The sequence below is a fragment of the Papaver somniferum genome, chromosome 4, assembly GCF_003573695.1.
Source record: "Papaver somniferum cultivar HN1 chromosome 4, ASM357369v1, whole genome shotgun sequence".
Taxonomy (NCBI): Eukaryota; Viridiplantae; Streptophyta; class Magnoliopsida; order Ranunculales; family Papaveraceae; genus Papaver; species Papaver somniferum.
In genome coordinates this window covers 109,137,913-109,154,126 of record NC_039361.1, presented here as the reverse complement: position 1 = coordinate 109,154,126, position 16,214 = coordinate 109,137,913, and the positions used below count along the sequence as shown (strand labels likewise).

The 16,214-nt window shown below is 34.4% G+C and overlaps 1 protein-coding gene across 2 annotated transcripts; it reads right to left on the bottom strand.

Annotated features, from left to right (window-relative positions):
• Nucleotides 1-12,170: 12,170 nt before the first annotated feature.
• On the bottom strand, nt 12,171-15,678 carry LOC113276303 (peroxisomal membrane protein 11D-like). 2 transcript variants are annotated; one of them, XM_026525897.1, is made up of 8 exons: nt 15,529-15,678; nt 14,228-14,473; nt 14,018-14,092; nt 13,845-13,919; nt 13,628-13,708; nt 12,930-13,004; nt 12,666-12,839; nt 12,171-12,536 (listed from the first exon to the last, which is right to left on the bottom strand). In XM_026525897.1, exons 2-8 carry the CDS (start codon nt 14,417-14,419, stop codon nt 12,501-12,503), a joined length of 708 nt encoding a protein of 235 aa, XP_026381682.1. In that variant the 5' UTR covers nt 14,420-14,473; nt 15,529-15,678; the 3' UTR covers nt 12,171-12,500. The 2 variants fall into 2 exon arrangements, with proteins under 2 accessions (XP_026381682.1, XP_026381681.1); XM_026525896.1 differs by lacking the exon at nt 15,529-15,678 and adding an exon at nt 15,380-15,522.
• Between the last annotated feature and the right edge of the window lie 536 nt (nt 15,679-16,214).

Below are 16,214 nucleotides of genomic sequence, written 5' to 3'. Positions count from 1 at the left end.
CTACCCTTACATAATTAGTGTTAATGATTATGATTAGATTTGATTAATTAGGAATTTTAAGGATTGATTAAAATTAAATTATTAGTGTTGAATTAGTAGAGAAATCAAATTTATGTGAGAGAGTTGGAATTTTTGAGAGGAAGAAGAAGAAGTGAAAAAAAACTTGGGTTTTGAGATTTTATTGATTAGAAATGACCAAAATGTATGATTCAATCAAAGGTAGACTTCTATACGAGGTTTAATGTCCTTTTTATAAGTTGAATCTATCAAAAATTTGAATTTTTAAAACCCAATCTACTTACCAGATGAACAGTTCGGTTGATAACTTTCCAGCCGAACCTCTGTGTATCGAAAATATACCTAGGTTCGGCTAACAACTTGTCAGCCGAACCTAGGTATATTTTCGAAACACAAAGGTTCGGCTGACAAGTAAAAGTCGAACTTTACTCTGTAACTCACAAATTTAGGTTCGGCTGATTCGAACAAAATCGTTGTTAGCCGAACCCAGGTGTATTTTCAAAACACAAAGGTTCGGCTGACAAGTTATCAGCCGAACTTCACTCTGTAACTGACGAATTTAGGTTGGGTTGATTCGAAAAAAATCTAGCAAAATATCATTAGTCGAACATAGTGTTTCTCTAAATCATATACTAGGTTCGGCTCAAAATTGATATTCCAAGATCAGCCGAACTGATCTTCTGAAAACCCTAATTTCATCTTTGAAATCATATTTTATCGATCAAACAAAATAAAATCAATCAAAAACAAGATGGGTTTGTTACAAATGCATTCTAAAATACATCTAAGAGCAATTGAGATTTGGATTTCGCACTCCGACATCGCTCACTTCGATTCGTGTTTCCTTTGATTGATTGATTGCTTGACTGAATTGGATTCCAAGATGTTTAAGTTTAAAGGTTATTTTGATTTTTGATTTTAGGTTTTTGAGGACAAGGGAACTCTAGTAATTAGATTGTTTAAAGATATAGGTAATTGCACTACCTTTAGACACCCCTTATAAAACCACCCTAGATGGGATAATAAATAAGTATGCCTCAAAAAAATTCAGTATGCCTCAAAACAGGTTTCTTGTTAGTAGGAATTACCTATATATCTTATTATAGTGTTCTTAGTTAGTGGCAGGTCCACCCACTAAAGCCCAATAACCAGAGGTCCATAATTAAAAGAAAGAAGAAAAATGGACCCAATTTTTTATCACTTGGTCTTGTACATGTGCGAAACTATGAAGATATTTTCGGTAAATGTCTGGATTACCCTTCATACATAATAACGATAAGACTAAATCAGTCACAAAAATTTTCATTTTTTATTTTTATTTTCTCTTGCCACGACTCGAGCTCTGCGTTGAAGATCGAAGAAACTCCATTTGAAAGCATCACCGACGAGTTTTATTGAATGAATCATCAATAAAATCCAACAAACAAGATAAGTTTCATCTATTTTGATTGTTTAATTCGGCCGTAATCCTTGATTTATCAGTTTGGATAAGAATTTATAGAAAAATCTATGGTTTCAAAAACCCTAATAGCACTAAATTCACTTTGAATTCCTAACTCGATTCAGAATTAGTTTTTAGATCTGTAATCTCATTTCCTTTCTCGGTGATTTTAGCTAAATATTGGTTGTATAGATCTGAGTTGTTGATGTTTGATTGTAGATCCGTGATTGCAGGATCCGGTAGTACATATATGTCGTACTGATGGTATTATAATTGTTGTATATGTTTAAGATGTGTAAAATCCATCTCTTTGTTTTGAATTTTTCTTGTTTATGAATCTGTTTTTGTAATTGATATTATTTTGAATGGGTGCATTGTCAATTTGAGATAATTTTTCGTTTTTGGTAGATTATTTTTTTTCCAGTTAAAATCATACTTTTCTTGTTGTTTTAATTTCATAATCAGGAGTACATATGTGATGTACTCAATATAATACGGTCGTTGTATGTCTATAAAATGTGTAACATCTAGATTTTGTGTATATGTGTGATCTTTGTATAAAAAAATAAGTATCAGTTTGATAATCTAATGAGTCAGCATTGGTATATGTCTTTATTTTAATTTGGTGCAGGCCTTTGTCGTTGGATTCATGCTCTGTTCTTATTCGGATCTAGAGACTAACATAATTCAGGTAGGTAGCTCTTAAGTTTTTATTCTGATTATTCTTTTATAGTTGATTCTATTTTCAGTTGATTTTGGGTCCAACAGTGCATATATGATGTACTGTTTATATCAGTATGCCATATATGTACTGCTGGAAAAGAATCCAGCAGTGCATATATGGCGTAATGAAAAAGAATTGTTTTGATTTTGTTATATTCATTACTTGTTTTGATATGTGATAGACGCATTTATGTGTCTATTTTGTTCTCAATTATGTATATTGTTAGTTCTCGATTTTGTGCTTATTTTGCTATTTTATGTATTTGTAGGTGTTTTTGGAGAAATGGATTTTTACAGCGAAATCTGCTCGAAAAGTTGATAAAGGTACCCTATTATTCGGACTCTCAGTATGGATAAGGGGCAACCAATTGATAAGGGGCGTCCATGGCTACTTGCACCCCATACCTGCTATTTACACCCCACGGCTAATGGCAATCTATTCTGGTTAGGGGGCTTCCCATCTTCATCACAGTTTTGGAGGGAAAACACGTCTTCCACCTGCGAACTTCTGCATAACTTCCTGGGTCGAGTTTGACGACATTTTATCGGGTTTTATTTGTTGATATGGGTTGGTTGGGCCTGGTCTGGTCAAACAGGGATGGTATAGGATTTAGATACGCAGAAAAACAAGTTTCCATGCATATCTAAGCGAATCAGGGAAAGTGAAAGTATATCGGGTTTATTTTGTTGGATTGGGAAATTACGTGAAACTTGAGAGAGTGTATTAACGGCTGGGATTATATTCTGCTATTTGGAAAGAATTTATATAAGCACAGAAGACGCGTAGGGTGAAGAAAAACAGAGTTACGTAGGTTTGGATTAAAACAAGGCTTGGAGAGTATCACGGGATTTTGGTTGAATATATGGAAGTTACCGGTTGGAGATAAGGGAATATTGGTAGTTGTTTGATTCGATATTACCCTTGAGAGAGTCTGGGACGTTGGATTCTACTTGGAAGAGGCGTGAGAAGCAAAACAGGAGTGTTTGAAGCTGCGTATGAGGATATGGAAAGAAGAGATAAAACCCGTAACTTTGGCAAAAATAAAAAGGAGATTTGTTAGAGATTAAATCGACATGTCGGTGTATAAAAGGGTTAAGAGAGTCGAGACTTTGATATAAAGGCTTTGGGGTGAAGACAGAGGCGAGGAGACGAACAATCAGAGCTGCAGAAACTGTTGTTGCTGCTGCTGCACTTTCAGGGAAGAAGACGGAGCTGAAGAACATCAGACTAGCCAAGTCAGTCGCAGAAACCGTCACTATTTCATTCGAATTTGTAACAGTTCTGCAACAATTATATCCGTTAGGATTTTCCTTGTAACAGCAGGCTCTGTAACAGTGGGTTCTGTAACAATTATATCTGTTACAAACCCGCTGCTTTATTAGTTTTCTCTTATTTTTCACACTTTTGAGCTATGAACACCTATTTCGAGCACGTGAATAATATGAGGAGCTAAACCCCATTGCCAAGGTGACGGAGAAAACCATTTTTCCAATTTTTATGTGGTAAATTCTATTTAATTTAATTTTTGCAATTCTTTTATGATTATTGGCACTGAACTGAAATTGAATATATGGTTCTGATTAAGTGGTTGTGTTCTCAATTGATGGGTCATGCTTAGGTTAAGTCTTTTGATGGTCCATGCTTTTGATTTAAAACTATTGTTTTGAGAATCTATTTGTCTAGGCGAAAATATTAGAATCACTTTAAACGTAAAGAGTTGCATAAATATTGACTAGATTAAATCACATAAAAATTGGAGATTGGTGGAATCCTGAGTCTCGGTGCTTTTTATAATCTTGAATAAAATTTCTTTTTAAGTTTTGTATTTTAATTTGAGTCTAAAATCAAGTCTACACAATCCGAGTTGAACGAACTTTACTACCACTTAAAAACTACATCAATATGCAATTGACTTTTAGTTTTTGAATCCGTCTAGTGGATATAGGTCGAAGAAGAACGATTTGTCTGTTGGTAGTTTAGTTTGGGTTAGGCGTAGGAATGGATCGTGGTGGCCCGGCCGTATAAGAGCAAGTCTTATGGTGGAATCCAAACTATTCCAAGTGTGGAAAAACCATGGAATGTCAAGTCTAGTGGCTTCCAAGTTGGGGTCTTCCACAGAAAATCCAATCAAGGTTCCACGATTTCGTGGAAGGGTTCGTGGAATCCATCTGAACGCCAATAAGAATAGCGCTAAAAAACGCCATTAAGAATTGCGTGTTTTTTTTTATCCGTAGACTTAAAATGAGTTGTTGAAATCTAACGGCTGAGAAAAAAGCTCCATTATTAATAGCATTTTTCTAGCTCCATTCTTAATTGCCTTTTGTAGCTCCATTAAGAATAGCGTTTCTACTATTCCACCATTACACTTGCGCTTCCATCCACAGTTCCAAGTGCTGAGGTGGCGTGGAAGATGGAAGATGGATGGATTCCACCATAAGACTTTCTCTAATGGGATTGCATGAATTTCCTGATGGTTGTGTCCTTTCTCTGAAGGATCAAACTCCGGTGAAGTTCTTGGGACGATATAACGCAAACATGTAAGTGTTTCTATATTCTTGTTTATATACTCTTGTTTAGTATGAAGTGTGTTTTAATGGGCGTGCATATATATATATACTGCATTCTCATGCATTTTTAGTGTGTTTTGATGAGAGTGTGTAATGCATGTATTGCATTCTCATGCATTTTTAGTGAGTTTGATGGAGTCCATAATGAATGTACTGTATTATTCCCAGATAAGAATTGTAGAAGGTTTTTGCAGCTTCATTTGGTATAATTTGGCAGTGCGTATATGCTGCACTGCTGAAAATTCAGTTTATATACGCTACACTGACGAGAATCAATGTATAAATGTTGCACTCTGTAAAAATCACAGTCTACACTTCATAAAACATCACAGTAGCTGCTGGTTTTTTGCTCCATAACTATTATTATGCACTAAGCATAACCAAGTAATCCGCTTGCAGTTTTTATACATTTTCTGATCATCTCAGTTGGTCACTTAGCAGGGGGCTCGAACAAGACGTGCTAGTTGATATGGTTGCATAAAGTCATTCTTACAAGTAGAGATTGGTAAACCTTATCAACACAACTACGTAAGACTCTTGCTTAAGTTTCTTTTTTCGCATAGAGGAATACCAAAAAAAAACTAATAAACATTTTATCTCCCTGTTATACCTTTTTTCTCTTAGTATACCAGCATCGTCGTCTATCCGTTGGACAACCCATAACGATTTTAGTTTCAATTTTTAAGTATATTCACTCTATAATTACCCAAGTTGGACTATCAATTTTTAAGTATATTCACTCTATAGGATCCTGTACATATTTTTCTTAGCATTAAATCCATGTTATTATGTTTAAATCCAATGAAAATATGAGTGCTTCCAATATGTACTAATAGTTGTGAAACGAAGACTTGCCTTTCTTAGCATTACACATAGGTTTAGATGGAATTAGTTATGTTTTGTAACACAATCACTGTCATGGTGCTTAAAATCCGCTAAAATTATGAGTGTATCCAATATGTACTAACAGTTGTGAAAGGAAGAATTTCGTTTCTTAACATTATCCATTGGTTATATGATCTGTTTGGGTTGGTAATGGATTTGGTTTATTAAGCAGTTTATGTGTCGGTTCGAGAACGATTTTTTTTGGATTATATACAATGTGAATTGAGTTTATTTAAGGATGATTTTTGTAGATGTAAAAAATGAACTGAGTGTAGGTATACTGTCAATAAATTGGGTGTATAAGTACTATCAAGAAATAGTTATTTGTTGCCTTCGAAAAAGAAATGACTGAATAAATTGAGTGTAGATGTACTGTCAAGAAAACGTCAGTTTATAAGCGCTGCAATCCAGGAAAATTCAGCGTATAAACGTTGTACTGCATTATTTGTCAATGCAATTTTGATAATTTGGTGATTTGTTAACCTTGCATTCTGAATTTGTTTTGTGTTTATTTTTTGTTTCTAGATTTGATCGTTTTAGTTTCATACTGTCGGTTTTAGGTTTAGTTCTGAGATATATTACAATGGATGGGTGTATCAGGAAGGAAAGTTATAAATGGAGTTGGTTTCTACAGGTGAAGATTCAAACTAGCTTTTGGTAGGATCTTTCTTCCTTCTTTTTGAAGCCATTGGCGAATCAGAAGACTTCAACGTCCATCCAATGTTGAGTAATTTAGATACTCAACTAGCAGTGCGGCAGATATGTACTCAAATTTATAAGCAGTGTAGCGAATATGTACTCAATATTGCACCTGAAATCCAGTGTTGAAGTCTCTACAGACCCTTTTGCTTTCTTATCAAAGATCCTTTTGGTTGCTTACACAAGCTTGAACTTGGCATTTGAATTTCCATTTTTTTTTCTTCTTTTGAAACATGTCATTTTTTATTTATCCTAAACACTTTGGATTAGTAAGGGAAAGGGAAAAGTCAGGGGAGTTCCCTCGATGTTCCAAGCCGTCAAGTAGAAATACCAATATGTTCAGGTAGTTGATAATGTCGATTTTAGTTTGTTTTTTTTCCCAGTATAGCCATTTTGTACTCGACAAGTTTATAATAAATTTATTAATTATTTTCAGTTGATAATGTATTAAAAGTTGATAATATCAAATTCGATCTAGTTTTTATCAACATTAATCTTTGTTTTCTTTTTCCTGATCAGTTCATAATGTCAAGATCAATTTTTTTATAGTACAACCAATATGTACTGACATTTGGTCATGTGAAAGTTGATAATATTTTTTTAGTACAGCCGATATGTACTTCCAGTACAACATAGTAAGTATCGTAGTTTTTTTTTATGTTAACATGCCAATAGAACCAAAATCCATAGACTTGTTATTGAACCAATTATTTTTCAGTACATCACATATGTATTGTTGAATCGTACTGTAAAGTTCAACTACAATGTCAATGAAGTGATGAATTTATGAACATAACAAGATCGGACCAGTTGTGTTTAGTACAACATAAAAACTGCTAGATCATACTTTAAAAATCAAATTGAATGAAAAATAAGCGACAATCTATTAATATAACAAAATCCAATCCGTTTTTTTGGTACAACATATATGTACTGCTGGATCATATCCACGAACACCATATTTGCTGCTTGTGATTCTTCATAATGGTCTTCTTCTATTGATTTAGCAATTCGTTCTTCTTTTTCTAGATTTTTTTTTTTGCTTTTTCTTTTTTAGATCTATGATTGGTTTTCTTAATTGGTTTACAGCTTCAATTCGAATATATAGGGTTTCTTGGTTTTTTAGTATTCAGTATATGTTCAACGAAAAATTTACGATGAATCTAAAGACGAATATGTAACAACGACCGATCTAAAGATGTTTGCAGTACCCGTACTACGTATTCTTTACGTTCAATCCTCCATTGTTGGTCTGCAACACCAAGAGGAAGAAAGAAAGACGAGAGAGATAGTGGAGATTGTTATGCCGCACGTATGAAGCCAGGGATAATTAGGTAAATGACCACGTATTAAACAAATTTGGACCCTAGATTAACATATATTTCTGGTTGGACCCTACTATAACTATTTATTCTATTTATTTGGGCTTAGGACCAAATAGAAAATTTTCCTTCTGGTTATTTGCTTGGGAAGGGTTATATGGGCCATTTTAGCAATTGTTGCAAAACCCATGCCCTTTCTGAATTATGGACCATCCAAAGTATGGACTTAAGATAGCTCACTTGAAATCACACGAATCTTCAGTTACTCCGGGACATCTTCCAAAAGCACATGTGAAAACTACAACCACACCCATTTTTACACTGTGAAACCCACGGGCGTAAAACTTCATGGACGCACCCATTTCCTCGTCAAAAATTTATATGAGACCCATAATTTCTGAAATTTTGTTTCTTAGTTTTTTTAAAGGCCAGATTACCCTTTTCTTCAAGAGACGGATAGAGTGAAGTGAAAAGAAAAAACTGATGAACTCCGATTCTTCGTTTTTAAGATTTGGATCTTTCAAATCTTTCTCTAGACCACGAAAATACCTTTCTCTTTGTTAAATTTTTCCCATTCTTTATTTGAATAATCCTCTCAATAAAACTAGGTTTTCTGCCTCAAAATCTCTGGTTTAATTTGGGGATTTTGGGTTTCTGGATATTATTCGAGAAGAAAGAAGAAATTAAGATTGAAGTTGCAAAAGGGAAGAAGAGTCTTGTGGTATTTCGATATCATATGAATTACTATGTACATCAAATGAGGAGGGGAACCACATCAGTAGCAGGAGCAGCAGTAGTATTTCAGAAGAGAGTCAACGCTCCTTTCTGGTCTTGGATTTATAATTAGGATACATGGTAAGTGCTTAATTATCCATATTCTAATTTCAATTTCAATGTTGGTACAATTTTGATGTGGATCTATCATTTTTGATCTATGGTTATCAGTAATTGGGTCGAATTTTTGTTCATGTATCTTGGATGAGTCAAGAGATTCTCTTTTGGCATGACAAATGACTTGATGTTATTATTTGAACTAGTATACATGGTTTTCTGTCTATTGTATGTGTTTAATCTATAAAAATTAGAGAATTTTCATAAAACAGGAGAGTAAGTCAGTTAAATGTATGAATTATTCATCTCATTTTGAACTCACTCCATAATTGAATGTGATTCTGCACTTGGATGTTAAATGTCCTGACTAAGATATGCTATTTTGAACTACAGATGTATCAGACCCCACGTACATATCCCATTAGCATTTCCTTGTCAAACTCTGGTTGCTGAAAGAGTCTACTCTCAATAATCGCTTGGATATATTAGGAATATTTGGGAGAGGTAGTGTTTGAGGATCTACTGTAGAGAAACTAGTGGTGCAACAACAAATGCAAGTGTATTTGGAGCAAGGGAGAGTGTGAAAGCAACATGGGACAAGTGACATCAACTCACCTATTTTTCTCGCAACAAATTGATTTTACCAAAGAAGGTATTTCTTTTCCACGCTTATTAAATCATACGGTAGATGGAGTTTCCTAAATAATCTTGAGCATCGACACAAAAACTTACAGGAGCTAAGAAATTTTAGGTTTGATAAAATTTCTATCATGGTTAATTTTTTAAAGGGTACATGGGGAGTTACACTTGAAACATGAGATGATGGATTCTAATGAGCATATTTCTTTTTTTTTATGGATTGCAGTGAGCATATCGGTGGTCTTTCCATCCCACTTTCAACATATGTTATTGAATGTGACTGCTCTTTACTGTCAAATTTCTTGTTTATTGACACTGTTCTGGTGAAGAAGAAGATGGGAGAAAGTGTTGAGGGTGATGTTAACTAGCTCTTTGCTAGTGGTGGAGGTTGTATGAAATGAACTGGTAGTGGTGAATGGGGACAGGGTTCTGGTGCTGAAGTTTGTGGCGAACAAATGAGTGGTGATGGATGTGAACCAGAAAAGGTAACGTTGGCGGAAGAAGAGAGTTTTGATAGTAAGTAAGACAACTGTTTCGTTTCTTATGAGTCCGCACTTCATAGATTATATGTGAGCTTGATTTTGTTATAAAGAGAGTGAAATGGTTCTGATGAGAACAAAAGACTTGAATAAGGAATTTGTAGCTTGGCTAAGTGGCTGGTTCTTACTGTGAAATGTTGGTCTCAATCAAGAAATGATGTGCAACAACAAAGTTAGGTTCCGAAATATGCTGAAATTGGCTGATGAAACATTATTAATCGAATGATTTGGGAATTATGTGTTGCCTGAATTGGTTGAACATATAGGGGTTTTGGAGTGAGATGGTCTAATTTGGAATTATTTGATTCGGTAGCAGAAAGTGCTTAGGAAGACAGAAATGAAAAGGTGGTATTTTTTCGTCCAAATTCCTATCTCATTTTTGTTTATTATTGAAATATTTGCTGCGAATTGACAGGCTTCAAGGTACTGTGTATCTTCTCCATGCCATTGCTTGTATATTTGTTTAGACATGCTTAAAACATTTTCGAAAACTAGTTTATGCTGTTAGACTGTAAGGAAATTGAGGGACCTCTGTTATTGCCTCATACAACAAATGCAATTTTTTAGTTTAGTGCAATTGAAATTCAAGGTTGAGTGCAGATTGAGAATTGAATTTTTTTTCTTGCAGACTATAATGGTGGCTGGTAGTGACACTCTAACGGTTGCTTGGTGGCAGGTAGTGACACTCTTACGGTTGCTGTTCATGCCTTTGATTGTCTTTTTTATTTCATATTTTCTTATAGTTTTCATATTGTAATTGCAAGACTTGTCATTTTTTGCAATTAAAGAATTTTTGCAAGATAATATTTTTGTAGTGGCTGCATAATCTTTATGCAACTACAAAAATGTCTTCATAACCTGTTGTGCATTCAAAAAAAAAGTTGCATAACGCATTATACAGTCACATTTTTTGTTGGCACTGATATAAAATTGACCGCATGATCTGTTATGCATCTATAAAAATTGTTGCATAATCTGTTATGCATCGGAGAAAGTTGGTGCATAACCTGTTATGCATCTGAGAAAATGGATGCATAATGCATTTTGCATTAACTTTTTCTAAATCAACCAAAAAAAGGTTGCATAACTCGTTGGATAGCTACAAACATGGGTGCATGACCTATTATGCAGTCATTTTCTTGACCGCATAGCATACTTATGCAACCGCTGTTTTGTTAGTACTAAAAATAAAAAAAATTATTTCATAATGTTTTAAACATAACAAGTAATGCAACCTAAAAATGACTGCATAATCTTTTATGCAGCTGCGAAAGTGCTTGCATAACCTGTTATGCTTTCGAAAAATGGTTATATAATGTTATGCAAACACTTTTTTGTTAACGCTGAAATAGGAAAATGACTGCATAATCTGTTATGCAGCAATAATAATGGATGCATTACTTGTTATGCACCCCGAGAAAATAGATGCATAAGTTATTATGCATCAGAAAAGATGGCTGCATAATTCATTTATGCTAGTTAACACTTAAATCAACGAAAGAAAAATAGTTGCATAACCTATTATGCAGCTATAAAAAAGTTATTGCATTACCTATTATGCAATCGAAAAAATAACTGCATAATTTGTTATTCATTTCTTTTTTGTCAAAATGTTAATTTTTAGATTGATACAAGTTTTTAGTGGTGCATAATCAAATTAGTGGATGCATGAACCAAAATATGGTTGCAGAATGCGTTATGCGTCTTTTGTTTTGACTACATAATGTGTCATGCATCATTTTTTTTTGTTAGAATGTTATTTTTAGGCTAGTTGATGCATAAACGAAAATATGGTTGCATAATTTGTGATGCATTCTTTGTGGTATCTGCATAATGTGTTATGCATCCTTTATGGTGGTGTATCAAGTTTTCAAAATTTCTCCCTAAAAATGATAATCACCTCCATTTTTCGTAAAAATTCAAATTTGATATTGTTATTTGTGCTCATTTTGTAGAGCCCTTTAAAAACTTTGCAACGAGATAAAATTTGTAAAATTCCAAGGCACGGTTTTTTAGATGTGTTATATTCAAGTTTGCATACCAATTATACTCCTGAAAAAATAGGATGCATAACGAGTCATGCAGGCTCTTTACTGAGCAGATAGAAAATCCAAAATTTCTTCCTTTTACAAGTAATTATATTAAAGGCTACTTTGTGTTGTTATTCACTTTTTATAATTTTGAATAACTATGGGTGTCACGGTAGCTGAAAAATATTTTGGACCTACCAATAGGAATAATATATTTTTTTGGGCCTTACCCTAATTTCCCAAAGCACATACACCACACTGACTGATTGCTATCAAAGTTTGATGTGTAAGAAGAAAAAGCTGGCGGTGCTTTGACAATGTTGCCGTGACACTAGATCTTCATAATTTCCATTTGATTACATTTTCTTGAATTTGATTAATCTATGATCTAACCCTGCTTGAAGATGACCAATAACTGTCTTTTAGAAGAGAATCACTTTTAACAAGTAGAACAATACTTATTTTTCGGTAATCCTTGAATGAACAGTCACAAACCTCTGTTATTAAAGCTAATGAATTGCTCATATATGGTTAATTACCACCAGCAGGATCCAAATTTTCTTAAAAGATCTCCTTGCAATGTAAAACATGGCAATCAGAGTATTCACCCATTTTAGTCCTATGTAAAGTTAATCGTCATAAATACATTCCAAAGAAAACCTAATCCAGAAGTTTGGAATTATCCACCATAGTTTCAACTGAGCAGGCAGAGCTAGTCTGCTCATATATGGTTGTTTTATATTCCTAGTTTCCTACCAATCATAGACCAACTAGTTTGGTAGGCATGTAGAACTTGTCAACAGATTCATGGTGTCTTCGTCTTTGGTGGGGAGGGAAGCAACTGCATTGAAAAATCGCAAAACAAGAACAAATATGATCAAACAAAATTATCAGACCTGATATTTCTGCACTTAAATGGTTGTGAACAAAGGATTAGATAGGAGATTTGAGTTATCAAATTAATAAGAACCTGATAACATGAGATGAGAGAGCTGAGAAATCCAAGGCCTCCAACTACTCGGGGAGTGAGTTTATTAGGAGCCAGTTGAAGTAAACCAGCAGCAACCCCTAAATCCATAACTGCCTTTACCAAAGCCAATGTCCTGTGATTTGCTTTCTTTAGCTTCAGAAGATATTCCTCATTCTGCATTCATTCACACCATAAAGAAGAGTGTCTGTAGATGGTGAGAGGCAGAAAGGACACAACAGGTATGGATCATAAGAAAACAATTACCTGATATTTATCAGTGTTGTTCAGCTTCTTCTCAATTTTCTTCATTGAAGCCGACAGTCTTCCAAGTTCCGCAAGCTTGAACAAACAATTTCAGAAGGGAAAGAAATAAGCATGTAAAACATTATAAATTGTAATATCATTGTTCTATGTTCAAATGTATTCCAGAATATGTTTATGAAAGTATGCGTTTTCAAATGTCTTGCTTTCATATCGTTATCTACCTTTAAAAGGTATCCAGAAGTTTCCAGATTGGTTTATAACCCTTAATCTAGAAGTAAAGTTGGCTCTAATGCAAACTGGTCATATCTGGTTGGCAGGCTATTATGGCCACATAGAATAATGATAACAGTGGTCTGTTATATACGGCATCCATAGCATATATATTACTCTTTACATCAGTAATTATGAGGATAAGAAAGTAACGCTGAAGAGCCAAGAAGCTTGGCCGTGAAAAATGAGTGCTTTATTTAGCCCCCTTGCAGTTGCACACAGGACTACTTAAAATAGAAAGACTAGTATTTGAGCCCAGGTTAGTTGTCTGAGGTCTCAAAACTCCATCCAAGATATACTCGTATGGGACCTTTCAATGTGTTTACATTGCATTCATTTGCTTTCTCAATAAACCCATAAGACAGTAATCTAAGCTTCTCTTCCTAAATCTAGCAACTTATGGAAGATACCAAAGGAAAAGAACATACCTCAATCAAGGAGGTACAAGTTGAGCCGGCCATCCAACAATAAAGAGATATTTTGCCAATAAGTTCTGCACCTTCTTTGTTCTGCAAATACAACTTGATTAAATGAGTTCACACATGCTTATATTTCTCCTTGTTTTGTTTTCTTTATACATAAAAAAACATAACGTTCTCCAGCCAACATGTTTACCAGGGAAAAGAAAAACATGATGTTCAGTACCTTATAGATGCCTGTTCTCTGAAGCCAGATAAATTGATCCAGAAACAGAAAGGTTGACATCAAAGCGTTTTTGGACTGAAAAGAAGAAGATAGAAGGAGCCAACACATTAGAGAAGACACAGCCAAAAAATGTAAAACTTAACCATGCACACATAACTAGCAAAGAAACATACCTTTCCCAATGCAACAATGGGAAGAGGAGTTCCCTGAGGAGTTGGACTAATAAGAGCATGCAAATCGTTGACAAACTGCAAATTCATCAGGATATAGCAGAATGAAACTCAATTGAGACTACCAAAAGAAGTTGATGTACAAAGACAAGACCGAAACAGGAATTACTGTTTAATATCAAATTAGAATCACGAGAAAGTAGAACACTGAACCTTAAAAAGCCGAAAAACTTTTCGTGCCAAGCTGGTAGTTTTGTCAACATTTTGAGCTGTGCCAGGCTCTCCATTGCTCAAGTACTTTGAACCATATTGTATCGCCCTACATATCTTGTCCCTGGCCTCAGCTTTGTTCAAAAACAGAATAGCAAGCGCAAGCTCCGCTCTGGTAGCATCTAATGTACTCATATTTTCTCCGGACTTCTTCAATTCAAAGCACAAATCAGCCAATTTACTATGTAACTGCCATAGGACAAACACCACATATTCGTAAAACTAAGAAAAAAAAAAAAAAACTTATAGCTGGGAATTCATCATAATTCATAAGTTAGTATGAACCCCAATGACCAAATCAGACTGCACCGGCAATTGTATGTTTCAACACTTCACCCATCACAAAAGCTAAACTGAACTAGGTGATGGACATATATATTATCATAAAAGTTCAAAAGGTAGAAATATGTCATCTAATACTATACTCATTAGCTATATTGAACATATAATTGTTAAACTGCCACGCTTTCTTTAGGAGCAGATATTAGAAAGATGGTAAATGTAAACTTATAATTCAGCAATTTAGTAAGTTATGGATAAAAGAACAGACAGCTTAATCATGCAATATTCAACATTGAGAATTCCTACCAACGCAACTTATTCTGATGAACAGACATACTAAGGGTCCACTACCACTAGCCTCAGCAACCCACAAGTAGAGAACCTCCATCCCTCAGATTCCCTTGCGGTCACCGCTCACTTCACTCATCGTTTTTCCAGGCTAACTAAACAACAAAATCCTAAAATTTTATTCTTAACTCTCAGAGGTTGACATGTTAAAATAACAACAAAAGCGACTGGCATCCTCCAAACACCATAAATCACACTAAAAATCTCTACACCACTGAATTCAGAAAATCAAACAGACGATCGTTTTGATCTTATACCTTGCCGTTTTAATCTCATGAATAACTCAACAAAAAATTCTCTCATATAGCTTCAAATTTACACATCAAACAGTAATTAAAAAGTACAAAACCCAATGATACAGCAAAAAAAATGAATCCTTTAGATTCCGGATCAGCAAGAGATTTCAATGATCCAAACCAAAAATAGAATAAAATTCTGAGCTGAAAATCAAAACTAAAAACATACATTGGATCGAATAATATACAAAATCATTTCGTTCTTCTGTTTGGTTGACTGAAACATTCTTCCACCATGATATATTTCAAACCAACAAGATCAAATGAAATTCAAAAGTAAATTAATAGACGAAAAGAGGATTATTTGTACAAAAATACCTGTATGAGCAGTAATTTGAGAGAATTTTTAGGTCGTCAAGATTAATAAGGGAATTTGAGTTTGGTTTAAATCTCAATCTTACGGGCTGACTCATGCCATTACTATAGGAGGAGGGGACGGAATCTGGGTCCCACGAAACAATATTTCTGATTTTTACATTTTTTTTATACTTCCCATGATCCCATCTGTTTCTAAGTAGATTCGGTTTGGACTTTGGACCTTGGACCGTTTGGTTGTATTGTGAATTTGTGAGATTATTCTACCGGGAATGCGAAAATGATCGTGGATCAGATTGGTCCGACTTTCACGGCAGCGGACCCACGGAACCCGTAGAAACCCCTCTCTTTTTTTGTTTATAGGAAACTGAAATTTATTCGGAGAAACTAGTTGGGCTTTACATACGAGGGAAAAGCCCTTCCCCTAACATCCTCTTGCAAGATCCTTTTTTGCAAGTAAAACCCATGTTATTCCATGAGACGGTAGTAATAGTTTTTTTTTTTTTTTTATGAAAAAATGGATATATTAACTCGCAAAGATTTACAATTTCGTTTCTATCAAGAATATTAGAGCTAATGTTAGAAAGCTTGATTTTTTGTTGTAATGTCGTAGACAAATGTTGAAGATTCTTTATTCTTGCTTCCTTTGCGATTAGATCTGTTGTTGAATTGTATTTTCTCATTGTAAA